The sequence below is a fragment of the Bos mutus genome, chromosome 19 (genome assembly GCF_027580195.1).
Source record: "Bos mutus isolate GX-2022 chromosome 19, NWIPB_WYAK_1.1, whole genome shotgun sequence".
Taxonomy (NCBI): domain Eukaryota; kingdom Metazoa; phylum Chordata; class Mammalia; order Artiodactyla; family Bovidae; genus Bos; species Bos mutus.
Window position 1 is genome coordinate 7,838,856 of NC_091635.1, and position 27,924 is coordinate 7,866,779.

At 54.5% G+C, this 27,924-nt stretch overlaps 1 protein-coding gene across 1 annotated transcript; it reads right to left on the reverse strand.

Annotated features, from left to right (window-relative positions):
• Positions 1-195: 195 nt before the first annotated feature.
• QRICH2 (glutamine rich 2) lies at positions 196-27,805 on the reverse strand. The gene is made up of 20 exons (XM_070389110.1): positions 24,748-27,805; positions 24,489-24,578; positions 22,806-22,865; positions 22,289-22,399; positions 16,174-19,255; positions 14,847-14,932; positions 13,654-13,751; positions 13,046-13,160; positions 7,662-7,922; positions 6,819-6,941; positions 6,660-6,734; positions 6,306-6,470; positions 6,089-6,210; positions 5,398-5,463; positions 5,055-5,156; positions 4,277-4,480; positions 3,291-3,438; positions 2,892-2,979; positions 1,843-1,968; positions 196-404 (listed from the first exon to the last, which is right to left on the reverse strand). The coding sequence occupies exons 1-20, from the start codon at positions 25,255-25,257 to the stop codon at positions 223-225; spliced, it is 5,814 nt and encodes a 1,937-aa protein (XP_070245211.1). The 5' UTR covers positions 25,258-27,805; the 3' UTR covers positions 196-222.
• Between the last annotated feature and the right edge of the window lie 119 nt (positions 27,806-27,924).

Below are 27,924 nucleotides of genomic sequence, written 5' to 3' on the forward strand. Positions count from 1 at the left end.
CTGCCAGTGCCCGGGGCCTGCGGTCTGACCTGCGCTGCCGCCTCCCCGCCCTGGGTGCTATACTCAGTCCTCTTGAAGCCCTGGTGCCCTCAGAGAACAGCTGGCCCTGTTTGGGGGAGCCACGTACATCAGGCTGCAAGAAGTCTGCTGTCCCACCTGAACCAGGACCAGAGGAGCCTCGTGGCCCCTAGCTTTCTCCTAAGCGTTTATTTATAGCTCTGCTCAGTGAGCAGAGGTGGCCCGCGGCCCCCGGGTGGGCTCCTCGAGCCCCTCCCCAGGAGCGGCCCTGTGCACATCCAGCCCCGCTGGCAGGTTTGCCGCCTCGCCGGGCAGGTGGGCTGGGTTCGGCTGGGAGAGACGGCCCTCGGTGGAGACAGGTCTGTCTTTCTGATGACGGGAAGGAGCTGCGGGACAGGAGGGGCCCCGGATGGCTCAGGCTGACTCCCACGCCCACCGGCGGCCCACCTTGGCTTGCCCAAAGCCCCACTAACCAGGCTGAGCCAGGACATCATGCTGGAGGGTCAAGCTCTCCTACGAGCCCCTGAGCCACACTCGTTTATACTCTGAGTTAAAATAAGTCAGGGGCCAAGAGCCTGCCTCTTTGTTAACATTCCCCCTATTAATACAGGGACTGTTAGGGCCACACTGACTTAAATCAGGGCAGGAATTTCTCTTTTAAGACAGCCCCCGCTCCTGCTTCCATAATGTGTCTTTGGAGTGGACACTGGGGTGCCAGGGAGAAGGAAGCTAAGCTCCTCCAAGAACAGTCCTGGGAGCCAGAGCCGCAGGCCGACGCTGTCTGCCCCCTGCTGAATCCTCCAGCCCAGGCTGTTTGCCTTTGTCACCAGCGCTGGTTCTGGGGCCAGACAGCTTGGCTTTGAGCCCGGCTCTGCTGCTTTCTAGCTGTGTGACCTTGGGCATGTACTTTAACCTCTCTGTGCCTTGGCTTTGTCTGCTGTAGGTGGGACCAGCAATGGTCCCTATCTTTTAACACGTGAGGATTCAAATTATTGATTCACATGTGTAAAGCTCTTCAGCAGTGAGGAACCCTTGGCAGAGGCGAGGCTGCACATCGCCACCACTGCACTGGTTTCTGCCTCCTGCAGGCACTGGGGGCTGGAACTGGAAGGCTTGGTGCAGAGGACCTCGGGCTGCGGCTCTAGACCTGGGTGGGGGTGCGGTGGGGCTCCCTGGGCCTCCAGCAAGTAGCTGCAAAGCATTGTGGGTACATAAGGTTTCATGAGAAGAAACTCAGCAGCTTTCTTAGACTTTGCAGGGGGCTTCCTAACTTAGCAGCCAGAATCCAGCACCCTTTTATTGACAGATGAGGAAACTGTCCAGGAGGAGGGGGAGATGTGCTCAGAGTCACCCGGAAGTGGTCTAGCCCCCTGGCTCCAGGCCAGTGCCCCTCTCTGGCCCCCATGGGTAGCCAAACCCCAGGGGAACACTTAGCCCTTGGGCTTTCAGGCCGGATTTGGCCCCTCTGGAGAAAGCATGGACCCTGGGGGCCTCGCAGGCCCAGGAGAGTCGGTGCGTGTGAGCAGTGGGGAAGGACTTGGGCCTGGAGCCAGAGCTCAGGCCGCAAGCCCGCCCCTGTTTCCTCTTCTGTGAAATGGGAGCAGTGACAGTATCTGCCCACAGACCTGGCACAAAGCAGGCGCCCGGGAGGGAAAGGTTTTCTCTCTCCTCCCTTACATCCCATCCCTCGGCTCCCAGGCCCTTCTTCTCTCCGGGGGAATAGGGTATATTCCAGCCACAGGCAGGAGAGGGGCCGGGCGGGGCAAGGAGGAGGGTCGGCAGACAGTGCCGCCCAGAAGGACCCTCCATCCAGGGAGGAGCTACCTGAGTCGCTGGCAGCCAGCGTCTGGGCGCTCTGAGGCCGCAAGGGCAGCTGGCTGCTGTTGCTGAGGGACTGCTGCCGATGCCTGTGTGGCCGGGACTGCTTGTTCTTGTGCTTCATCCCCGCGTCTGATGGGAGACGGAGAGGGGAGGCTCAGTTCTGAGACACACTCTGAGGGGGCCGTGGGGATGGGGAGAAGGGCGGCGGGCTGCTGGTCTCAGCCTGCCTCAGCGGGCGCCCTTCTCAGTCTGAATTCGTGGAAATGCCCTTTATAAGCAAGCACTTTGCTCATTGGAAAAGACCCTGATGCTAGGAAGGACTGAAGGCAAAAGGAGGAGGAGGCAGAGGATGAGATGGTTGGATGGCATCACCGACTCAGTGGACATGAATCTGAGCCAACTCAGTGAGATAGTGGAGGACGGGAGCCTGGTGTGCTGCAGTCCCCGGGGTTGCAAAGAGTCAGACATAACTTAGCGCCTGAGCAACAACAAGCACTTCATCCCCCTGTATGTCTGGCCATCTGTCCATCCATCCATCCACTTACTCTGATATCTACCCACGGACAGCAGCCCCATGCCAGGTGCTGGGTGAGTTCTGACCCTGGGTTTACAGTTCGGGAGGGGAAGTGACTAGAAAGATGCACACACACCTGCTAAGACCCAGAGGGAGGTGACAAAGCACATCCAGGATGGCCAACTGGAAGGGGACATTCCAGAACACGAGAGGTTCACAGAGTGTAGGGGGCTCAGGAAGAGTTTTGAAGAGTGGGTGATGCTGGGATCAGAGGCTTAGGTGGAAAAACTGGGGTGACAGGCTGTGGATGAAGGCTGGCCAGAAGATGGGGCCACGACATTCCTGCTAACTGGCCAAGACTGGACAGCTGTCCCCCTCTGCAAACACTGACCTGGGGGCATTTGGAGTCAGGGAGGTGGAGGAGGAAGGCAGTCGGGGTCTGGTGGCCCCAAGAAGTGCTGGGGCCTCCAGGAGCCAGACAGACCCTGCGGGACCCAAGCAAGGAGCCCGAGGGCCTCTGGGCCATCTGGACACTCACTGTCTTTGTTCAGGAGGTCCGGCAGCCTTGTTTCCATCCGTCCCTTGTAAATATGTCCATCCAGGCCCAAGATGTCCACCTCGTCGTGCTGTGGAGATGGGTGGGTACCCATGGCCACCTGCCGCCTGAGCGCCCCTCCTGTCCCCTCTCTGAGTCAAATGGTGCTCAGAGCCCTAGAAGGGGCTGAGTGACAGGGTGAAGGGGACGGGCCAGATGGCCGGGAGGGCTGTCTTCTTCCCAGGAAAGGAAAAGAACCTGAGGCTTTGACTGGGTCTGATTAAGAAACTGCCCCCGAGGCTGAGGGCTGAGCAGGGGACTGCTGGCGGCTTTTCCGGAGGGACCTGGGAGTCTGGGGGCCCCTGGGGGAGCCTCCCTGGAGGCTTCCAGGAGTATCCCCACCTTCATGGCGATCTGGATCTCCTCGGTGGGGTACAGTCCCTGCGAAAGGTGCTGCAGGCGGATGCGCCGGTAGGGGTAGGTGAGGGTGTGGCTGCCCCCGCAGGGCCGGGGCGCGGAGGAGTAGCTGTAATCAGCCATGTCTGGCAGCCTGTGGTGGAGACGGCGGAGTCACGGGGAGCGGGTGTGTCCCGGGACACGCCTCGATGGGGGTGGGGGGTGGGGGGTGGGGTGCAGGTGAGGGGGGTGCTCCAGGGGCCACCGCTTAGCCAGGACAGGGCGGGGGGTGAGCGAGCAGGGTGGCCTCCTGAGGGCCACACACATACACACACACACACACTCTCTGATACACACATTCACACACGTGTATTCACAGATCCTTAAACACACATTCACACATAAGTTCGCAGACATACACACATTCTCTCACACACTCACAATGCACACACAGGCGTTCACACATTCATGCGCACATTCACGCGTACACACACATTCATCTGCTCATACAGTATACATTTAACAGTGCTCTCTCACACTTGTTCACACGCATTCACACACTCACACATACACATTCACATACATGTGTTCACAAATTCTCAAACACATTCGCACATATGTTCACACATTCACACATACACATTCTCTTGCATTCTCTCAAAAACACATGCATAAACATTCACACATATAATCACACCCACATTTTCATACACACTTACACGCACGCTCACATTCTCACAGACATACACAATCACATACTCTGTCCTACATGGAGGCCCCACTCTACACACACACACACGGACACACACTGCCCTCCCCGGTGCCCCACTCTACACACACACACACACACACACACACACACACACACACGGACACACATTCTCTGCCCTCCCTGGTGCCCCACTCTACACACACACACACACACACACACACACACACACTCTCTCTGCCCTCCCTGGTGCCAGGCTCCCGGGCCCAGCCCGGCTGCCCACCGTTTGTAGCAGGGGGAGCTGAGGCACTGGGCCTGCAGCAGCTCGCGGATCATCTGGCTGCTGGCCTTGACGGAGCCCCCAAAGTGGATCTGCACCTTCTCGATGTCCAGGAGCATCTTGGAGTGCATGGTGCGCAGGCGCCCCACGCTCCGCTCCACCTGCCCCAGGTCCCCCCGCGGGAAGCCGCTGCTGCCTAGCTTCAGGCTGTGGGGTGCGGGCCCAGTGGAGGGGTGAGCCACGCCCCAGCACCCTCCCTGGGAAGCAGGGCCCTTTGGAGTGGGAGCCCCCTCCACCGAACCCCAGGGACCAGGGCCGGGCTTGCCGGGGAGGGTTTCCTGAGCTGAGAGCGTGCAGGAGAGCCAGAGAGGAGAGCAGCCCAGTCCGTTGGACCCCCTCGCACCCCTGGCCCCCGTGGGCTCCAAGGGCAGCTTTGAAAACCAGCCTTTCTGCTGAACCCCCAGCCTCAGGAGGTGGAAAGCTGTGGGGAGGAGGGCAGGAGCCCCTGAGGGCATGAAACACACCTCCTCCCAGGCCCAGTGTGAGCAGGGAAAGGGCCAGGGTAGGGGGGAAGTCTCAGAGGCAACGTCCCACCAGGGCGCCTGGCAGGGGCGCAAAGGCAGGTGGTTACTAGGTCTGCACCTCCTGCTCTGATGCTCCTGCCCTGCGAACAGCTGGGAGCTGCTTCAAAAAGCGCCCTAGCATCACCCCGCCCCAGCCCCCACTCTCGCCCTCCAGACCCCCTGCAAAGCCCTCACAGGACCCCGCGGCACCGCCGTACTTGCGGCTCTGCTGCCGAACCTGCTCCAGTTCAAAGACCGTGTAGGGGCGGACGGAGCGGTGCCCGGGCAGGCAGGGGCCCACGGGAGTCATGGGGATGACTCTGGGCAGGGGCAGGGAAGGGAGGAGGGTCAGAGTGAGAAACCCCAGCATCCAAACCCATCACCCACTCCTCACGCTCCACCTGCCGGAGGAGCCTTCCCACCCCAGGGGCTGAAGGCCGAGGGCTAAGAGCAGCCCAGGGCATAGAATGGACCAGAGACAGAGGAGGAGCAGATGAGCTGGAGGCAGGCAGGGAGGACAGAAGACGCCCCCCATCACGGCCACCCTCTGGGGGTACTCACTGTCCAGTCACAGGTGTCTCCAGGGGACGGTCACATGAGAGGCAGTGGAAGTGTGCCAAGAGCTGCCTGTGAGGGATGGGACACACGCAGAGGGTGAGAGCCCTGCCCAGAGGGCCCCAAAGGGAGGGATGGAGAACTCAGAGGGTTTGGCTGGTAGGCTGGACACTCAACGCCCAGGGGGACGGGGCCCCAGGCCACCGGAGGCAGGTCTGGGCCCCACTCCCTGCACACATCAGCTACTAGAGATGCCCACTTCTGGGCACACATCTAGCGCCCATCTACCCTAACCCAAAGCCAGCAGGGCTCTCAAGGGCCCCGGCGGGTGGGTGCCCTGTGTAAGCCTTGACAGCCCTCTGGTGGCCAGGAATGGAAATGCTGGGACTCGAGCTGCCATGAGCCAGGCACCCCCAGGAGGAGTTGCCCCCGCAGGCTCTGCCTCTGGTGGGCTGGGGCCTGTCACCCTGGGACCTGAGCTCTGGGGGCTGTGGACCCCCTCCCACCTGTGCCCAGAGAACCTTACGCCCCACTCCCTTCCCTCTCTCTGCTATAATATGAATCGGCCTGAGCTACAAGAGCTTTTCAAGCTCTGTCCCTTGCTATGGCCGGACAGTCCCAGATAGGATCTGCCAGTCCCTCTGAACACACATGGGGACCCTCCAGCCAGCCCACCCTCGCCCCTGCCGGGCCTCACCTCCGCATGGCGGCTGCCTCGTCCGCCTGGTAGAGTGGAGAGCGCTCTTTGAGCTGCTGTCGCAAGGATTTCCACCGATCCTCCAGTGACTGCTTCACCGGGTCCAACTCCAGGCGGTCCAGCTTGGGGGAGGAAGTGGGGGACGGGGACCAGGTGAGCTCTGAGAAAGCAGGTGGGGGTCTGCAGTGCCTGGAGGAGGTGGCGTTGCCCGGGTCACCTTGTTGTCCATCTCCACCAGGAGCTTGTCCAGCATCTTCTGCCAGTCCTGCTCCTGCCCCGTCATCTTGGCCACCAGCTCCTGCATCATGTGGTTCAGCTGCTCCGTGGTGGCGTCGAACTGGACGCGGCTCACTTTGGCCGCCAGGGCACTCTTGTCAGCTTTCTGCCCAGAGACGGGGACGAGATGCGCCCCCACCAAGATGGGAGAGAGCCACGGCAGGGCCCTGCTCCACGTAGCTCAACTCTGATGCTGAGCCCACATCCCACCTTGGGCTCCTCTCCTCTCTCTGCTTTTTCAAGAGTGGGAGCGATGGGACCTCCCTGGGTGGCCTTTCTTCAGGCCTGGCCTTACCACATCGATTTCCATCTCCAGGTGTTCCCTGTCGGCCTTCTCCTTCTCCAGCTTCTCCAGACCCTGGTACAGCACCTGGGAGGCCGAGGGAGCAGAGAATAAGGAGCGGGGAGCCGGTCGCACCCCAGCCCTGCTCCCCGCCACCCTGCCAGCCCTCACGTCAATGTCCTTCTGCTTCTGCCGATGGTCTTCGATGAGGTTGCTGGTGGTGATGTTGAGTTTCTCGCAGTCGCCCTGCACCTGCAGGATGGCGCTCTGGACGTGGCCCAGCAGCTCTTCATCCTACGCAGGACAAAGGCAGGCTCCCTGGGGCGGCCCCTCCATCCCCACCTGGGGTATTGCCGCCCCCCCGACAGGGGAGCCCTTAGAACATCACCCAGCGGACAGGCTGACATCAGACCCCACTCTAGGCCTCCTGGGTTGCCATCATAGCCCACTACCACCTCTCCATGGACTAGCCTCCAGGGGCCCCATCCATTGGTGCAGGTGATCGGTAGAGGTGGTGAGCTGCCCCGGGGCCCCTGAGAGTTGGGATGTGGTCTACAGTCTCCCCTCCTGCCCTGGGCTAAGTGTGAATTCTGGAGTCCAAGAGACAGGCCTCAGGGACTTGTGGTCCTCCCTGCTCTCCACTCCCCACAGCAGGCCTGCCCTTTATAGGGGAAGAGAGAAACAGACCAGAAGACCAGTGTGAAGGAGCGGGCAACAAACCCTAAAGCTATGTCAGTGTCCCCGAGGCACGAGAATGGCTCTGCTTCACCCCTCCACCAGCTATGCTGTCCCCATCCCACCGTGGACCCAGCTCTGCCCCCCAGTCCCCTGTCCCCAGGGCTAGCTTGATGGCTGCCCTCACTGTGACCCTACAGAAAGACCAGGCACTTTCGGGCGGTTGCTAAAGGGCTCCATCATGCAAAAGTGACCCAACATCCCTCCCCTGGGGACTCCCCAGGTGGCTCCTGGCGGGCAGTCACTTGCAGCTACCCAGGAGGGAGGCAGGGGCGTCACCTGACTCTGCAGCTTGGCCTTCTTGGAGGGCCGGGAGGCAGCCAGGTTGCTGACCATGTTCTGGAGCTGCTCGTAGCGCTGCACCAGCATGCTGACCTGGTGGCTCAGGTCCAGGCTGCAGGCCGGGCACGTGGCCGCAGGGTCGATCTGGCTGGGGGCCAGGGTAGTCAGGGTCTTGTGCGGGGCCATGTTCAAGCTCATGGACAGCAGCGTGGAGGACGAGGCCAGCATGTTCTCAATGATCGTCCTGAGCTTGTCTAACTGGGTGTGGGAGAGAGGGCGGGTGCAGGGCAGTGAGCGAGTCACCACACAGTCACCGCCAGCCTTTCTGCCCTGACCTGCTGTGATCCAGGCAGTTGCTGGAGCCTTGGTGCCTCGCAGGGTATGCAGCTCATGGCAGGTGCTTGATGTCTGTCCATTAAAAAGTAAACAGTGTTCCCAGGGAGGGGAGGGCAGGTGCTGATTAAGCCCTTGCAGGAAGGGGGCTTCTGTACCTTTCTCCAGCCAGCCCATTGGTGCAATGTGAGAATGTATCTCCTCTAGCTAAATCCCAGAGTGATGATGTCTGTCAGTCAGTCCACAAACACTTGAGGACCCTGGCAACACACGGGTCCTGCTCCAGGCCCTGGGCAGAGGAGCCGTGGGCTCACACATGCTCTCTCCCCATTTAGTGTGTAAATGACAATAAGAGAACGTGATTTTCTAATGCCACCTACAAAAACAGTCAACTCAAAATGGATTAAAGACCTACATGTAAAACCAAGACCATGAAACTCCTAGAAGAAAACAGGCAGGACACGTTTTGACATAAATTGTAGCAATAGGACTTCCCTGATGGTCCGCTGGAAGAATCCGCCTGCCAACGCAGGGGACATGGGTTTGATCCCTGATCCAGGAAGATCCCAGATGCCGTAGAGCAACTACCCCACCTGACACATCTGAGCCCATGGGCAGCAACTCTGAAGCCCGTGTGCCTAGAGCCTGTGCTCTGCAACAAGAGAAGCCACTGCAGTGAGAAGCCTGTGCCCCGCAATGAAGAGTAGCCTCTGCTCACCGCAACTAGAGAAAGCCCACGAGCAGCAACGAAGACCCAGAGCAACCAAAAATAAATAAATTATAAAAAATAAATTGTAGCAATATTTTTTTATCTGCCTACTAAGTCAAAGGAAATAAAAGCAAAAATAAACAAATGAGGCCTAGTTAAACTGAAAAGCTTTTGGACAGCAAAGGAAACCACCAACATAACCTATGGAATGGGAGAAAATATTTCCAAATGATCTGACTGATAAGGGGTTAATATCCAAAACATATAAACAGCTCATACAATTCAACATTCAAAAATCAAACAACCCGATTTAAAAATGGATGGATATCACCCTTATGGCAGAAAGCAAAGAGGAACTAAAGAACCTCTTGGTGAAAGTGAAAGAGGAGAGTGAAAAAGTTGGCTTAAAACTCAACACTCAAAAAACTAAGAACATGGCATCTGGTCCCATCACTTCATGGCAAATAAATGGGGAAACAATGGAAACAGTGAGAGACTTTATTTTCTTGGGCTCCAAAATCACTGCAGATGGTGTCTGCAGCCATGAAATTAAAAGATGCTTGCTCCTTGGAAGAAAAGCTATGACCAACCTAGACAGCATATTAAAAAGCAGAGACATTACTTTGCTGACAAAGGTCTGTCTAGTCAAAGCTATGGAGAAGGCAATGGCAACCCACTCCAGTACTCTTGCCTGGAAAATCCCATGGACGGAAGAGCATGGTAGGCTTCAGTCCATGGGGTCGCAAAGAGTTGGACACGACTGAGCAACTTCACTTTCACTTTTTACTTTCATGCATTGGAGGAGGAAATGGCAACCCGCTCCAGTGTTCTTGCCTGGAGAATCCCAGGGATGGCAGAACTTGGTGGGCTGCCATCTATGGGGTTGCACAAGTTGGACATGACTGAAGCGACTTAGCAGCAGCAGTCAAAGCTATGGTTTTTCCAGTAGTCATGTATGGATGTGAGAGTTGGACTATAAAGAAAGCTGACTGGTAAAGAATTGATGCGTGTGAAGTGTGGTGTTGGAGAAGACTCTTGAGAGTCCCTTAGACTGCAAGGAGGTCCAACCAGTCAATTCTTAAGGAGATCAGTCCTGAATATTCCTTGGAAGGACTAATGCTGAAGCTGAAACTCTAATACTTTGGCCACCTGATGCGAAGAGCTGACTCATTGGAAAAGACTCTGATGCTGGGTAAGATTGAAGGCAGGAGGAGAAGGGGACGACAGAGGATGAGATGGTTGAATGGCATCATTGACTCGATGGACATGAGTTTGAGCAAGCTCTGGGAGTTGGTGATGGACAGGGAAGCCTGGTGTGCTGCACTCCATAAGGTCGCAAAGAGTTGGACACGGCCGAGTGACTGAACTGAACTGAGAAGACCTAAGTAGACATTTTTTCCAAAGAAGGTATACAGATGGCCAGCAGGCACATGAAAAGATGCTCAACATCGCTACTTATTGGAGAAATGCAAGTCAAAACCACAATAAGATATCATCGCACACCTCTCAGAAAGGCTAGCATCAAAAAGTCTACAGGGAATGTAAATTGGTACAGTCACCATGGAAAACAGTACAGAGATTTCTAAAAACACTAAAAATAGAATTAGCATATGATCCAGCAATTCCACTCCTGGTTATGTATCTGAAGAAAATGAAAACACGAATTCAAAAAGATACACGCACCTCAATGTCCACAGCAGCACTAGTTATAATAACTAAGACATGGAGCAACCTAAGTTCCCACCAATAGATAAAGAAGACGTGGCTTATATATTAAAATGGAATACTGCTCAGTCATAAAAACCGAAATTTTGCCATTTGCAAAACAACTTGGATGGACCTCTAGAGAAGAGAATGGCTAACCACTCCAGTATTCTTGTTTAGAGAATTCCATGGACAGAGGAGCCTGGAGGCCTAGAGTCCATGGGTTTGCAAAGAGTCAGACATGAGTGAGCTTAAACTAACACTTTCACTTCACTTTCATGGATGGACCTAGAGTATTATCCTTAGTGAAGTAAGTCAAAGACAAATACTGTATGTTGTGACTTATATGTAGAATCTAAAAAATAAACTAGTGAATACAGCAAACAGAAACAGACCCCATGGATCTAGAGAGCAAACCAGTGGTTACAGCTGGGGGAGGGCCGGGGAGGGCCAAGATGGGGCGGGGATTAAGGGGTACAAACCACTGTGTAAATGAACAGCGAAGCTATACTGTGCAGCACAGGGAAGCAGAGCCATTCTTTTATAATAACTTCCAATGGAGCATGTTGCTGTTTAGTCGTTTAGGATCGCCAATTCCTTATCCACATCTTCCTGTCCCAGGGATCGAACCCGTGTCTCCAGCTTGGCAGGCAGATTCTTTATCACTGAACCACCTGGGAAGCCCTCAGTGGAGTATAATTTGTAAAAATACTGAATCACTATGTTATACATTTGAAACTGATGTAATATTGTAGATCGACTATACTTCAATTAAAAAAGAGAGAGAGAACGTGACCAGTGCCACCACTGCAGGGGTCTCCCACGGCCTGGTGGGAACACACTCCTCCCACTGGCCCTCCTGCTCTCTTCTGGATCCCATGGTCCCAGTTTGTCCCCATAAAGGACTGGTCCTGGGTAGACACCAGGCCGCCCAAAGATCTGTGACATGTTGCCTGCCTCGGGGACAGGGGCTGAGCCAACCTAGGGCCCCCCTTCTTGGAAGCATGTGACATTGCAAGGCCTGGGGCAGGCCTTCTGGACCATGTGTGAGCGATAAGAAAGCTGACTGACACAGGGAACCCAGCCTGGTGTTCCGTGATGACCCAGAGGTGTGGAATGGGAGCGGGGAGGGAGGCGCCAGAGGGAGGGGCTGCTGCTGCGTCATTTCAGTCGGGTCCGATTCTGTGCAACCCCATAGACGGCAGCCCACCAGGCTCCGCTGTCCCTGGGATTCTCCAGGCAAGAACACTGGAGTGGGTTGCCATTTCCTTCCCCAAAGCATGAAAGTGAAAAGTGAAAGGGAAGTCGATTAGTCGTGTCTGACTCTTCGTGACCCCATGGACTGCAGCCCACAAGGCTCCTCCGTCCATGGGATTTTCCAGGCAAGAGTACTGGAGTGGGGTGCCATTGCCTTCTCCAAGAGGGAGGGGAGATATATATATATATATATAATTATGACTGATTTGTGTTGTTGTACAGCAGAAACCAACACCACATAGTAAAGCAATTATCCTCCAATTATAAAATAAACGAAAAAAAAAAAGAAAGCCGACGGAATACAGAAGGGAAGAGAGATACAGCAGTATTTGAGAAAGATGGATAAGGAAAGGGACATGGAGGCAGACAGACACAAAAGACACAGAGGGCTTCCCTGGTGGTCCAGTGGTTAAGAATCTGCCTTGCAAAGCAAGGGACACCAGTTCGATCCCTGGTCCGGCAAGATCCCACATGCCAAGGAGCAACTAACCTGGTGCTCCATGACGACTGAGCCAGCATTCTAGAGCCACTCCTGAAGCCCGCGTGCCTTGAGCCTGCGCTCCGCGGCAAGAGAAGATGCTGCAGTGAGAATCCCTCGCACTGCATTCAAGAGTAGCCCCTGCTCAATGCAACTAGAGAAAGCCCTCGCATGCAGCCAAGAAGACCCAGCAAAGCCAATAAACAAAGAAAGAAATCTTTTTCAAAAAAGACACACAAGGACAGACAGGTAGTGGCCCAGGCCAGACTGGCGCCTTGGCCTTGAAGTTTGCCCTTCCCAATTTCCTCTACACGTCTGTGTTTTCACCCAGGCTCCTGTTGGCCTGAGCTCAGCATGACTTTTGCCACCAGAAGAGTTAACACTCTTCTGAAGAGTCAGGAGCTGGGCCTGCCTAGCAGCGGGTGGATGTCCTCCAGGTGTGGCCCTGGGGAGCCCCAGAGGTGGCAAAGCTCAGGCCTGAGCCTTGGAATAACACGTGACTCTCAAACACACCATCTACTGCCGTCCTATCCAAGACAGTCAGTCCTGGGTTGTGAAATGGTGCACACCGCCATCCTGGAAAACTTGGAGGGGGTCCTGAATGGGGCCTCTAGCATAAAAGGGTTCCCGATGTGAGCCCCCTGGGCCCATGACTTTGCCCATCTGATCCTTCTATGGGCACTCAGAGAGCTGGTCTGAGTCCAGACAGTCCTCACTGGGAACATTCTGGGGTGACCAACACTCACGATGTAAAGGCAGACACTCCCAGGAGAGTGAAAAGACAACCCCCAGAAAGGGAGAAAATACTTGCCCAGTATATATCGGATAAGCGTTTAGTATCCCCACCGCCCTCAGCCAGCTCTGAGAAGGGGCCTCGTCCCTGTGGCTGAAGGTCCTCACCTGATCCTGCAGGTAAATGGAGGCTTCGGAGACCGAATGTTCCATGCTGACCTTGCCCTTCTCTTGGCTCTCCCTCAGCTCGCCCAGCTCCTTCTCGATGTCGGCCATGGTGACTCTGTGCGCAAGATATGGTCCAGCCCACTACCTGCCCAGGGGCCAGGGCCCGCCATGGCCAAGCGCCAGCCGTCAAGGATGCAGGAGGCAGCCCGGTGCTCTTTCACATCCCCTCTCCAGGCTTGCCTAAAGCGTCCAAGGCCCTGCCTGCCGTGGAGGCGGGTGCCCAGCGTGCCTGGCTGAGAGGCTTCAAGGGGGTGAGGCCTGGCCCTGCACAGAGACTGTTCTGAGGGGCTCCAGCAAATGCTTTGAAGCCTCCAACTGTGGACAGAATCTAGGGAGCTTTTTGTCCGGGGAGAGGAGTGCTCTTCCAAGCCCTGGTGCTGAACTGTTTTAAGAACCTGGGAAACTTCCACTAGCAACCTGAACTAGGTACGGACAACCTGAAGAGCAGACGTGATCCGGATCAAAGATAGCAGTCGGCTCAGGAATGAGGGAACCAGCTGAGAACACGTGATGCCAGGACACAAGCTGCACTCGGCCGGGGATTTTACCTGAGGATACCCAGCTGCAGGTTCAGCGGGCCACCTTTCTCCTCCTTTCCTCTTTCTTTCTCCCCGTGATCCTCCAGGATCTTGCTCATCTTCTCCATCTACACATCCAATGCAAGAGCAGTGTCAGGCGGCCTTGAGATCTCTGCTTTCTGAATGTACCTCTGCAGGCCCAGCAAGCTCCCCCCTCATTCCCTAATCCTTTTTTTTTTTTTTTCCATACCGTGAGGCTTGCGGGATCTTAGTTTCCTAACCAGGGATCGAACCCAGGCTGCTGGCAGCAAAAGCACAGAGTCCTAACCACTGGACCTCCAGGCAAGTCACCCCACCCCCTAATCCTAATCCAATCCTCTAGCAAAGCCTGAGGCCCCTTCCTGACATTCAGTCCATCTACCCCGTGGATGGAGATGCTGTTGCTTAGTCGCTCAGTTGTGTCTGACTCTTTGCGACCCCGTGGAGTGTAGCCCGCCAGGCTCTTCTGTCTATGGGAGCAAGAATACTGGAGTAGGTTGCCATGCCCTCCTCCAGGGGATCTTCCCAACCCAGGAATTGAACCAGGGTCTCCTGCATTGCAGGTGCATTCTTTACCACCTGAGCCACCAGGGAAGCCCGTGGATGTAGAGAGCTGGCATTAAGAGAACGACTGGGGATTTCCATGGTAGTCCAGTGATTAAAACTTCGCCTTCCAATGCAAGGGGTTCAATCCCTGGGAGGGGAGCTAAGATTCCCACATGCCTCAGGGCCAGAAAACCAAAACATAAAAAGACAGAAGTAGTACTGTAACAAATTCAATAATGACTTTAAATATCATCCACATCAAAATAAAAACCTTAAACAGAGACAGAGAGAAGGACTGAAGACCTAACAGCCCCTCGCCATGACTGCTGGCCCCAGACAGTCCCACAAACTCCAAGGCTGCTCCAGGGACAGCGGGTGTTACTGGAAACGACCACACGTAATGAAAGGAGCCCAGGCCACCTTGCTGGCTCAATGGAATCTTAAGAGCTTTGAATGTCAGGTTTTCGATCCAGGAAAGAAACACACTGAAGCCAGGGGTGTGTTTCCCATCGGAGGGGACTGTAAAGTTCCACGTGATAGTAACGGAGGTGACAGGAGTGTGTAGTCCATGACAATGAAAATGGAAGGTGGGATTGTTGGCTTTGGAAGGCAAAGCAGATGGACCCTCCCTTACTTACTTTTGCTTGTTGTTGTCGAATTTCTTTGGCCAAGGCCTTTAAGGTCTTCAGCTGTTCCTGCAGGTCAGGGGGTATGGACTTCTTGACTATGGAGAACAGAGTCAGGAAAATCAGATTTCTAATGGCTCCCAATCCCAGCCTCACAATGAAGAACAACGTGGATCATTTATCTGGCTTTTCCTGGGGGCTGGAGTGGAGAGGGCATGGGAAGAAAGGAGTGTCTTTTTAGGGCTCCCCTGGTGGCTCAGTGGTAAAGTATCCACCTGCAATGCAGGAGACATGGGTTCTATCCCTGGGTCAGGAAGATCCCCTGGAGGAGGAAATGGCAACTCACTCCAGTATTCTTGTCTGGAGAATTCCATGGACAGAGGAGCCTGGCGGGCTACAGTCCATGGGATTACATAAGAGTTGGACACAACTTAGCAACTCAACAATGACAACAAAATCCTTAGCCTTAAAAGTCCACCTAATGCTTAATATCCTAAAGGAAATTACCCATTTAACCCACAATTGCCACTCAAACCTTAATTCTCTGGGGCTAGAGCTGTGACTGTGCAAAGGTTAAGTTTAGTTTTTCAACATTCTCTCTCCCCATCCAACCCAACACAGTCGTCTTCCTCTTGCTCAGCATTCTCCTGGCTGCTTTCCAGAGTCCAGCAGAGGCACAGGAACCTGCCTTCCTTCTCTTGAGGCAGCTTCACTCCTACTGGTTTAGTCTCATCCCTTGAACCCCGAGGGCTTCCCAGGCGGCTCAATGGTAAAGAATCCACCTGCCAAGCAGGAGATGTGTGTTTGATCCCTTGGTCAGGAAGAGCTCCTGGAAGAGGAAATGGCAACCCACTCCGGTATTCTTTTTCTTTCTTTCTTTTTAATATTTATCTATTTGGCTGCATCGGGTCTTAGTTGTAGCACTCAGGGTCTTTGTCGTTTGGCTCGAGGGCTTCTCTCTAGTTTTGGTGTGCGGGCTTAGTTGCCCTGCAGCATGTGGGATCTAGTTCCCTGACCAGGGATCAAACCTGTGTTCCTCTGCACTGGAAGGCGGCTTCTTAACCGCTGGACCACCAGGGAAGTCCCCACTCCAGTATTCTTGCCTGGGAAATCCCATGGACAGAGGAACCTGGCGGGCTACAGTCCATGGGGCTGCAAAGAGTCAGACATAAGTTAGCGACTAAACACCAACAACTCGGACCCTTGAAGGCTATGGGAGAACCCAGAATGGCTGAGAATGGAAATGCCCTTTTCGGGGGTCTCAGGCTCAGGAGGAGAAAAGGATGAAATCAGCTGAGGAGGAGGACAATGGTCTCTCCTCTGTGCATGCAGCACCCACCCATCAGTGCCAGCAGGTACTGGATCTTCTCCAAGTCCGTTTGGCCAGCCTGTTCCTCATCCAGGTCCTTTATGTTCTCCTTAAGCTCCATGTACAGGGCGATAATCTCTCCCATCATACGAAATGTTTCCACTGCTATGGGGAAGCTAGGAGCCAATTTATCCAGTGATTCACGTCTCTCACTCTGAGTATCACTCCTTTCGGATGAGCCTCGGTTCAGAGAGTCAAGGGAGTGTGTGCTCCTGGGAAAGGGGGCCTCTTGGCTTGGGGAAGTCGGAACAGAAACTCCAGGTTGACGTAAGACATATAGTTCTTTTGGACCCAGACCTACCTGGACCTGCTGATCTACACCTTGATACCCTGGGCCACCATACATTAGGCCCTGGGAGTCTGGGATAGAGTCAGGAACAGCCTGGTCATGCTGCTCTGGTTCAGATGTTCCCAAATGCTGTTGATCCTGGGGTGCAGATCCTACAGCTGTGCTTAATGGTGTTGGGCCACGCTGCAGCAAACCTTGTCGATACATTTCTCGTAGTACCAAACCTTCTCGGTCTGTACCTGATGGTGTCAGACCTTGACTGGCTAGGAGTGATGACACCCGACCATACTGATCCCTGCCAGGAGCTGCCACACCTTGCTGGTATGGGCGTGGTGATGTAAAACTTTGAGAATCAGCACGGTATGTTGGAAGCCCGAGAAGCTCTGTGCCTGGTGGTATTATGCTTCGACCTGTGCCAGACTGCCTCCCCCAACGCGGATCTATCACAGGCTGAACCAAACCCTGCTGATCGGCACCAGGCTGCATGAAGCCACGTGGGTAGGCACCAGGTTGGATCAAACCACCTGGATAGGCACCAGTCTGGACTAGACCAGGAGGATATGCCCCAGGTGGGACCAAGCCAGGCATAGATATATTAGGTTGAAAAAAGCCATGTTGACCTCTATCAGGCTGTACTAAACCATACTGATCCACTTGAGGTTGTACCAACCCAGGCTGACCTGCACCGGGCTGCACCATACCAGCCTGGCCTACACCAGGCTGCACCACACCAGCCTGGGCTGCACCGGGCTGCACCGCACCAGCCTGGGCTGCACCAGGCTGGACTGCACCAGGCTGGCCTACACCGGGCTGCACCGCACCAGCCTGGGCTGCACCGGGCTGCACCGCACCAGCCTGGCCTGCACCGGGCTGGACCGCACCAGGCTGGCCTGCACCGGGCTGCACCGCACCAGGCTGGCCTACACCGGGCTGCACCGCACCAGCCTGGCCTGCACCGGGCTGCACCGCACCAGCCTGGCCTGCACCGGGCTGCACCGCACCAGGCTGGCCTGCACCGGGCTGCACCGCACCAGGCTGGCCTGCACCGGGCTGCACCGCACCAGCCTGGCCTGCACCGGGCTGGACCGCACCAGCCTGGCCTGCACCGGGCTGCACCGCACCAGCCTGGCCTGCACCGGGCTGCACCGCACCAGCCTGGCCTGCACCGGGCTGCACCGCACCAGCCTGGCCTGCACCGGGCTGGACCGCACCAGCCTGGGCTGCACCAGATTGCACCAAACCAGGGTGACCTATATCAGGTTGCACCATACCAGGTTGACCTGCACCAGGCTGCACCAAACCTCGATGATACATTCTAGGTGGCACCAAACCTCGTGGATACATTCTAGGCTGCATGAAACCAGGGTGACCTATACCAGGTTGCACCAAACCTCGCGGATACATTTCAGGTTGCACCAAACCTCGCGGATACATTCTAGGCTGCATTATACCAGCCTGGCCTGCACCAGGCTGCACCACACCAGCCTGGCCTGCACTGGGCTGCACCACACCAGCCTGGCCTGCACCGGGCTGCACCACACCAGGCTGGCTTACACCGGGCTGCACCACACCAGCCTGGCCTGCACCGGGCTGCACCACACCAGGCTGGCTTACACCGGGCTGCACCACACCAGCCTGGCCTGCACCAGGCTGCACCACACCAGCCTGGCCTGCACTGGGCTGCACCACACCAGCCTGGCCTGCACCGGGCTGCACCACACCAGGCTGGCTTACACCGGGCTGCACCACACCAGCCTGGCCTGCACCGGGCTGCACCACACCAGGCTGGCTTACACCGGGCTGCACCACACCAGCCTGGCCTGCACCAGGCTGGATCATCTCATGCTGCTCTGTGCCAGGTTGTATGAAGCCAGATGTTCCCAAACTGGGCTGTACAAAAACTTGCTGATCCATGGGATATATTACAAATCCATGCTGATCTACACCAAGAGGTTCCACTCCAGACTGATACGTGCCAAGTGGTCCCACACCACTCTCGTCCATTCCAGGAAGCTGATATGTGCTAAGCAGAACTGTACCAGGATGATCTGTACTAGGCTGTTCTGATCCTGGCTGATCTCTGCCAGGTACCACTGGTGGCACCGCATCACTCTGAGCCATGCCAGCTAGTACCAATTCCTGCTCATCCATTCCAGGCAGCATCACTCCAACCTGATCCACACTGATGGGAACCATGCCAGGCACATAAGCGCTGGGATACAGCAAATCAAGCTGATCCGAATCAAACGATCCGAACCCATATTGATCTGGCCTTGCATAGAGGTGGCCTTGGCTTGTGAACACTCCCCTGTGCTGATCTGGGGACACCTGAGTGTGTCGATCTCTGGGCAAGGACACATCCTGATACACTAGGCCAAGGTGGGTATCCCGTTCATCTCTTCGTAGATGCCCTGAGCTGTGCTGCTCTCTAGACCGGCGGCGATCTGGCTCTGCCCTCAACTGGGACATAGATGGCGGATGGGGTCTGGCCAGGCCAGCTTCATCACGGGCCCTTAAGTGCTGTTCTCTAGCCGGAAACCCAGTGGCAGAGGAAACTCTGCTTCGTTCCCTGCCAGGAGGCCCATCGAAGGGGTATCCTATGCCGCTAGTTCCTGAAAAGGTCTTGTCTGTGATGAAACCAGCAGAGTCTATAGCCTGGTCAACACTTGGGTACTTTGTGGAGACTCCACTTGCAATTAGGTCATTTGATGTTATGGAACTCTGTCTTTTGCGCCGCTGAAGTCCTGTTGTTGACTCTGAGATCTGGTGAAAGAGGAAGAAAGAAATCAGTGACTCTAAGGAAAAAGTACTCATGGTAGGAGTCAGAGGGTAGGAAGTCTGGGGTATCCGATGAAGGTGATTTAGAGCCCTTGGGGAGAAAACAAGCTCCCTTACAAAACTAAGCTGGACACAAAGACTGACTTTGACATCCTTGAAAGACAGTTCTCCAGATTTTTGAGTCTGTACATTTGTAAATGGTATCCTTATATGTAATTTTCCTCATAGAAGACAGGAGGGGGGAGCCCACTGGTGGCCCACTAGTTAAGAATCCATATGCCAGTGCAGGGGACATGGGTTTGATCCCTGGTCTGGGAAGATTCACATATCGCGAGGCAGCTAAACCTGCATAGCACCACTACTGAAGCCCATGGGCATAGATGGCCCATGCACCACAACAAGAGAAGGCACCGCAGTGAGAAACCCACGCACTGCAACTAGAGAATATTCCCCACTCGCCACAGCTAGAGAAAGGCCACACGTAGCAATGAAGACTCACCACAGCCAAACTATAAAGTAAAAAAAAAGTGGGGGGGGAAACCTGCTAAATCACGTGATCAACTCCAGCTTTTACTGAGTCTACAAATAAAGGACATGAGTAATTGATTGAGTTTACAATATAAAGTCTCCTCCACCATTGACCCATGGCTGGCAGTAGAAGTGTGCACAGTAGGGAAAGTGAACCGTGTATTTAAAATGCAAAGCACAAACTCAGAAACTCTAAAGACAGGAATTGTCCGTATTGACTCTCACAAAAGAACAGGCATACGTGTACAAAGACAGAGTCTGAGGCATTGTTTATGAAAACAGATTATCTACAGGGGACCAAGAGGCCTCCCTGGTGGTCTAGTGGTTGAGATTCCATGCTTCTGGACTTCCTTGGTGGTCCAGTGTAAAGAATCTGCCTGCCAATGCAGGGAACACTATTGATCCCTGGTCCAGAAGATTCCACATGCCGTGGAGCAACCTAAGCTCATGTGCCACAGCTACTGGGCCCGCACTCTAGAGCCTGGCTCTGCCATGTGAGAAGCCACCACAGTGAGAAGCCCGCGCAACTAGAGAACAGCCCTCACTCACTGAAACGAGAGAAAGACTGCACGCAGCAATAAAGACCCCGTGCGGTCAAGAATAAACCAAATTCTAAAAGAAGATGAATCATGGGAGGGAGTCAACTCTATTTTACAGAAGATTCTTTAAGACCTCTCCCCTAGGGATGCAAGTGATACAAGAATTTCTTGAAGAAGTACCATGAGGAGGAGGAGGAAGGAGAGAAAAAGAAGGTGGGAGAGAAGCATCAGCAGCACCTCCGGGCAAAGCTGCGAAGACCTGCCCCGTCGGCCATCAGAACACACCCTTGGGAACAAGCGGTCAGTGTCCTTCCATACTCAGGTTCTGGGATGAGCATCTTCCACGTGGATTCTGAGCTCCTTGAACTGCAGTTGCTACATGGACAGTGTCCTTCCTCACGTCTGCGTCTCCAAGCATGGAATCTATTCCTCTGTACTCATCACAACACCCCCCCACCCCCTGTACTCACATCCAAGCCTCAATCCTGTCTGTCTACTCATGATGCAGGCAGTATACCTCACAATCACCTTAGAGTTACTGCCAACAAGGCAAAAAAATAAAAAATAAAATTGGGCTCAAGCGTGTTGTATTTCCTCAGCTTGAGAGAGTGAAACTCTCCACTGCTTTCATTATGATTACTAACTGACTCTTGCTTCTCAAAAATTAATATTTATATTTATTCTCATCTGCTTCTGGGGCTGTTCGTGATTCTGAGCAACCGTCAGAACCCTGACACTTTCTTACTTCTGGACAAGTAAAAAGTCTAGAGGCGCTTCTGTCGAGGCTTATTTTTAGGTCTTTCAGGTGTCTTCTGCTGGCACCCCCAAAAATGTGCTGCTCACTCAAAACACAGAATAGTGATATGTGGGTAAATGCAAAAAAGCTTTGGCTTAAAAAAAGTGACAGTGAAAGCAGAGGCCACCTTTTTCTAGGCTGGTCACTTGGTTTGCAGGCTCTTCTTTGAACTCTCTGATGCTGCTTTACTCGAAGAGGGCCCTGAACTCAGAAAACATGGAGACTAGAAGGGTGTCTTTGTACCAAGACGGTATTTGGCGCACCCCAGATGGCCACTTGGTGGCGCCAAAGGGCCCACTCTCTTTCCCCTGCTTGTCCGTCCATCCGTGGGACCCTTTCTGAGGAATCCAGATACACAAAGTCAGAGGAAGGGGAATGTCAAGACCAAAAGGGCACCTGATCCTTGTCCTTGAGGGTTATTTGAAAATACCCACTTTATTCCGATGAAGAAAGCTTGGTTTGGTTACCCTATGCACTGCCTCGAGGCAGATGCCACCCGTGTGTACAAGTCACCATGAGCAAAAGGCTCCCTGAACGGGTTTTATTTCCATGGTTGGTCACCTTTGTGCACTGATAGTGAAAGGACTCGTGCGTTTTAGGACAGACTTTAAAGGAACTTTGAAAAGCTAGGAAAGCAAATCAAATCTATGCTCTGGGGACTTCTCTGGTGCTTCAGTGGCCGAAACTCCATGCTCCCAATGCAGGGGGCCTGGATTCGATCCCTGGTAGGGGAACTAGATCCCACGTGCTGCAACTAAAAATATTTCACATGCCGCAACCAGGATCTGATGCAGCAAATAAATATTTTTTAAAAACAAAACAAACAAAATCCGGTTTTGAGAAACAAGTTCTCTCCTCCGTTGCTCGTGGAACTCCAAATCAGAACCACAACCACAAAAGGCAATTTGGGCCAAAGCTAGCCAAACTATAAACATGTATTCTGTTTCTAGGAATTTACCCTATGAATACCTTCACTTGTGTGAATGTCACATTAGAGCAGGGTTCCTTATAAGATTGGGGAAAAACATTAAAACTATCCGTAATATTAATAGAAAACTCATGAAGGAAATTATGAACATCCGCATAACAGAACACTGTGAGGTTCAGGGCCCCCTTCCAAGACTGCCCACCCCCAGGACCCCCACCCTTATTTACTGTTTGTGAGCCCTTCCAGCCATCAGTAATCGCCTGCTCCAGCTCTTCCCAGGTGACCATGGTGGCCTCTTCTGAAGACGGCATCACACTCAGCTTCCGGTTTAATAATTCCTGACAGTGAAAAGACAACACGCACAGACAAGCACACACACACACCGAACACACACAACACACACACCCCTCGTTTAATCCCAGGACGCTTTAGGAACAGAACAGGACAGGACAGGACAGGGTGGGTCCTTCCGAAGCCCCAAGGAGAAGTGCTGTCCTTCAGGAAACCAGTGAATTGTGGGCGGCTGGTTTCGTGTCCCGTGTGGGCCCCAGATGGACCTATGAGCAGGGAAGGGATGTTCCCACATGCCAGGGATGGCACCCCAAGAGGCAGGGGACATACATCACCCTTCACTCTAGGGTGGGAATCTGGGTGAGCCCGAGAGAGGGGCCAGGCTCTCGGCAACCATCCTATGCCCTAACCCCCTCTCTCACCACCCTTTCCCGCAGAACTGGCTGATATTACCAGGACTTCGTCCTTTTCTCTAATTATCCTCTCCAGTTCTTCAATCCGTTGAAGGAGGTGCTGGAAGAAGAGTTCAAAGACTGAGGATCAAAACAGCCCCTCCAGCAGCCCCTACACACACATACACACACACGCACGGCAGAAGAGGAAAGGAGGTCCTTGGGTCTTAGAGGAGCCCAAGGTACAGAGAAGCTTGCCAAGCCAGGCTCCCCATTCTCTTCCCAGCCAACAAGAGGAAGGGACATGGGGCGTGGTGAGTGGTACCCGAGGGCTGCGTGCCTTGGACAAAAATGATGTGGGGGTGGGACCCTTTCTTTGGTCCCAGGATGCATTTCATACAACCCACTAGTGGGACTTTGCAATCAGACTGACCTCACCTCTCAAGAACAAAGATGACTGGGTGTCTGAAAGTCCGCACTGTTTAAAGGGGAAAGTGCCTCTGAAGGATCAAAGCAAATCGCTGCCACTTAAAGCGGCTCCTGGGGGCTTCCCAGGTGGCTCAGTGGTACAGAATCCGCCTGCCAATGCAGGAGACGAAGGTTCAATCCCTGGGTCAGGAAGACTCCCTGGAACAGGAAATGGCAACCCTCTCCAGTATTCTCGGCTGGGAAATTCCTTGGACAGAGGAGCCTGGTGGACTACAGTCCATGGCGTTGTAAAATGTTGGACACAACTTAGCAAAACAACAAGTGGCTCCTTAGAACTTCGGCAAACCTTCAGAAACAACGAATCTAAAGGTAAGACAGCCTTTAGTCTAAAGGCCAGAGACAAACCCCAAATCTAAAAATGTGCTTGGTCGCTTCAGTTGTGTCTGACTCTTTGCGACCCCATGGACCGTAGCCTGCCAGGCTCCCGTGTCCCTGGGGTTTTCCTGGCAAGAATACTGGAGTAGGTTGCCATGCCCTCCTCCAGGGGATCTTCCTGACCCAGGGATCAAACCTGGGCCTCCTGCACTGCAGGGGGATTCTTTACTGCTGAGCCACTGGAGAAGCCACAAACCTAAAACCACCGCAACTTTAAAAAGAAAAGCTTCCCAGAGCAAAAATGAGTCTGGCTAGGGGCTGGAGGCCTCAGATGAAATGGGCACATAGGCCTGGTGGCGAGTCCCCTCTAGGGTCTCGGTGACCTCCTCCTTTGAGCTTTTCTTCTCCCTCAAGTCTCTCTTCTCAGCCTGGGCTGAGAAGAAACCTCTCTTCTATCCCTGGGCTTCCTCCTAATTGCTCCTCCTTCTTCCAGCTCTAATCCTGGGCTCGGCCTCATATGGGCCTGAAACAGGAGCCTGGCCTGGTATCTCCTGGAACTGAAACGTGCCAGGACTCTGCTGTTCATTGGGAAATGCTTAGCTCAGGACTTCTGGCTTCTCTCTCCAAGGAAACAAAGATCCAAGTGAGAGAGGTGTTGCCTGGGGGGCTGTGGGTGGTGACTCATAACCCTCTGTGTTCTAGCTCCTTTTCTTGGACCAAACTTTTATCCCTCAACACCTACCACCTTGCTCCTTTATTCTAGTTTAAAGGAAAGTCACTTAAAGAACATTCTGAGTTCTTGGGCCCTCTCTGGGTCTGTTCAGGATGCATGGGTGTCTGACAAGTGGTGGGTGAGCCCCCGGTAAACAGAGGGGAGGAAGGAGGCTGCCCAGGAAGGGGGTCACTCAGCTTCCCAAGGTGGAGTCCCTGCCACCCTCACCTCAGGCTGCAACTCAGGCTGCTCCTTCTTTCGATGGGCTTCCTTCAAAATTTTCATGTCTTCCATGAGGTCCTGGAGCAGCTCGGGGCCCTGCGAGGTAGAAAACGAGCCGTGGGGCTCCTGGCCTGGGCCTGGCCGTCCCACGCCTCCAGGCTCCGGGCTCCGGGACTCCTCCCAGGAGCGAGTCTCAGAAGCTCAGCTCCCTGGGGGCGGGGCGCTGGAGAGCGGCCTGGAGGGGGCGGACCGCCCGCACACCCACCTGGAAGACCGGCTTGCTGTCCCTCTTGCCTTTCGTCGGCCCTGTCTGCCCCTTCTCCTGCGTGAGCAGGGCCAAATCCTTCGTTTCCAGCCAGTCGCGGTCGTCCAGCCCGCCAGTCTGGGTGGGGAAGTGCTGCACGTGCGCCACGATGGCCTGCACCTGGCTCCCCATGGTCTTGAGCTGCCGGCCGAGGTCCTGGACCTGGCCGCCCAGGTCCTTCACCTGGGTCTCCAGCGTCTGCGCCCTGGCCACGCTGCTCCTTCGCCTCTCTTTGGGCGCCGGCAGCTGCGGGGTGCTGGTCGACACCCGCGGGGACTCAATGGAGCGACTCTGGTCGAGCATCGGAGACTGGAAGTCGATCCGCGTATCCTGCAGGTTAAGGCTCTTGAGCATGGCCACGAGGAGCGTGTGCAGGGCCGTGAAGTTGACGGCGCCCACCTCCGGGGTGCCGATGGCGAGGTCGGCCAGCTCCCGGAGGGAGACCGAGGGGGCCGCCGTCGCGGGCGGCATCGTGCGCCTTCTCGGGCGGCCCTGCCCGCCTTAATGCTTGCCCCGCCTCCGGGGCCTTTCCGAGCCCCTGAGAGGCCCCGGGGCGCCGCTGCCCCTGGGTTCAGCCGCTCTGGGCACCAGTCTCGGTCTGGAGCCTCTCTGGAGGACGGAGAGGTAGCGCCCGGCCACTAGGCTTCCCACTCTTCGCTCCCGGGAAACTTGGGTCCCGGGACAGCAGAGCCTCTGCCGTCAGCCCGCCGCCATCCGATCACTGAGCTCGAACTCAGGAGTGCAGTGTCCAGGCGGCTGGCGGACGTTTGGAACGAAGTTCGTGGCCCCGTTCGCTGCCCGGTTGTGGGGGCCCCCACGCGCATTCGGGGGATTCCACGGAAGAATGCGCCTCGCGGAGAGTTGGCCTCTGCGAGGAGACCTGCCGGTCCTTGAAGCCACCCGCCCCAAGGAGAGCCTGTTCTAATGGGTCGGGAAAGCCCTGGTCACACCCCAAAGAGCCACCAATTTTTGTTCTCAGTAAACGACCCCCACCCCCATCCAGGGAACACATCAATTTGGGGGTAAGAGGGTGGAGGCCCCCTAAGGCTCACCTAGATTCCAGCTGATTCACTCGGGGAGGAGGGGGGCGGGGCAGGTGGTATCACAGTAATGCAAAGATTTAAGTTAAAGGCCCCATGGCCACTGGGTTTTGTGTGTTCCCTTCACAGAGCAGTGGCAATCCAAGAGACACAGTCGTGAGACCTTGGCCCCTCGGGCACAGTTCCCATATCTTTGCTGAATCAGAAGGGAAGGTAACTTAAAGACTAGTCACAGTATCCAGGTGGTTCCAGTTAGCCACCAGCTGACAGAACTTTCTGTGCTGCTCTGGCCTTGCTTAGAACAGACTCACGTGGTCACGTGCCAGCATCTCCCCTGGTTACAAGGCAGGGCCGATGAGATAAGATCAGGGGGAAAGTGATGCTCTCAGCAACTGAGGCTTATTCTCCCATACCAGAGTCTCCCAGGAAATGGGTACCGCTTGCAGTGTTTACCTTCCAGATAAAGAAAACCTGCACCGGCACTTATACTAGATATTATTTTCACTACTTTTCAAAGTCAAATTTTTAGTTTGAACTGGTTCCTCCATGTTTATTCCCTACCCCCCTCCAAAATAAAAGCAGTGTTTCTTGGAAATGGAGTTAAACCAGTCTGTAACCTCCATGAGGGTTAACCACCCAAGGATTTTTGTTCACTATTATATTCCCAGAGCCGGACACAACAGGCCTTCAGATGGGTTGCTGAGATCAGAACAAATTATTCAGACCTCCCTGGTGGTCCAGTGGTTAGGACTCTGCGTGTCCACTGCAGGGGGCACGGGTTCGATCCCTGGTTGGGGAACGAAGATCTCACATGCTGCAAGGAGTGGCCAAAAAATAGGGGGAAAAAATTCTTTGCAGTCTTTTGTGCATACACTCCTACATTAGAAAACATAAAGCCAGGTCACAGAGTCATAGCTGAAGCTTTTGGATTAAGCGTCGGCTGTACTGGAGGGTGAGATGTGTGGGCTTGCTGCTGCTGCTGACTCTGTGCGACCCCATAGATGGCAGCCCACGAGGTTCCCCCGTCCCTGGGATTCTTCAGGCAAGAACACGGGAGTGGGTTGCCATTTCCTTCTCCAATGCATGAAAGTGAAAAGTGAAGTTGCTCAGTCGTGTCCAACTCTTAGCGACCCCATGGACTACAGCCCACCAGGCTCCTCCATCCATGGGATTCTCCAGGCAAGAGTACCGGAGTGGGGTGCCATTGCCTTCTCCATGTGTGGGCTTAATCGATTCTAAATTCAGGACCTTCCGGAAGAATACGGCTGCTGCTAACACTAGCTGAGGCCAGAACATCAACTCTCTGGGACCTCATGTTTCCATTTTCCCATCCCTGAGACTTGCTGTCATGCCAGGTACACACTGCTGCTAAGTCGCTTCAGTCGTGTCCAACTCTGTGCGACCCCATAGACGGCAGCCCACCAGGCTCCCCCGTCCCTGGGATTCTCCAGGCAAGAACACTGGAGTGGGTTGCCATTTCCTTCTCCAATGCATGAAAGTGAAAAGTGAAAGTGAAGTCACTCAGTCGTGCCCGACTCTTAGCGACCCCACGGACTGCAGCCTACCAGGCTCCTCCGTCCATGGGATTTTCCAGGCAAGAGTACTGGAGTAGGGTGCCATCGCCTTGGACTCACCAAATGCCAATGCAAAGGGCTTATTCTAATACACTCCAATTCTAATCCCAGCAAATGTACACTTAAATGCTTCTGTTAAATAAGTACATTTAAAATCTCTCTTGGAGACACAGAGAACACTCACAGGAGTTATAAATGGAATTTGGGGTTGAAAAGGACCTTGGCTTTCGATTCCAAACCTCCCCTTTGACAGCTGATGAGAGAGACCCGGGAAGGGTCACTGGCCCAACCTCCAGGACAAAACCAGTTTGCTGAGTAACAGCAGTCCACGGCACTTCCTCTACAACCACAGGAATTATTTCACAATTAAGTTCTTTTCTCAAGATCCTCCTACTTGGACTCTTAACAGAAGGCAACTTTTTTGTGTGCTTGAGAAAGGGAATGTGCTCAAGTCTCCATGGTGGGCTGGGAAACTTTCCTAGCTGTTAGGAAAGGGAGAAAAATGTCCAGGAAACTTCCCCGCA

Bases quoted from the DNA above. Each gene is read 5' to 3' on its own strand.
- QRICH2 (XM_070389110.1), bottom strand. From the start codon at position 25,257: ATGCCGCCCGCGACGGCGGCCCCCTCGGTCTCCCTCCGGGAGCTGGCC. The intron at 22,866-24,488 runs GTGAGGGTGGCA...CTCTTCTTCCAG, and splicing joins AGCCTGAGTTGCAGCCTGAG to CACCTCCTTCAACGGATTGA. The intron at 6,735-6,818 runs GTGAGGGCTGGC...TCGGCCTCCCAG, and splicing joins AGAAGCAGAAGGACATTGAC to GTGCTGTACCAGGGTCTGGA.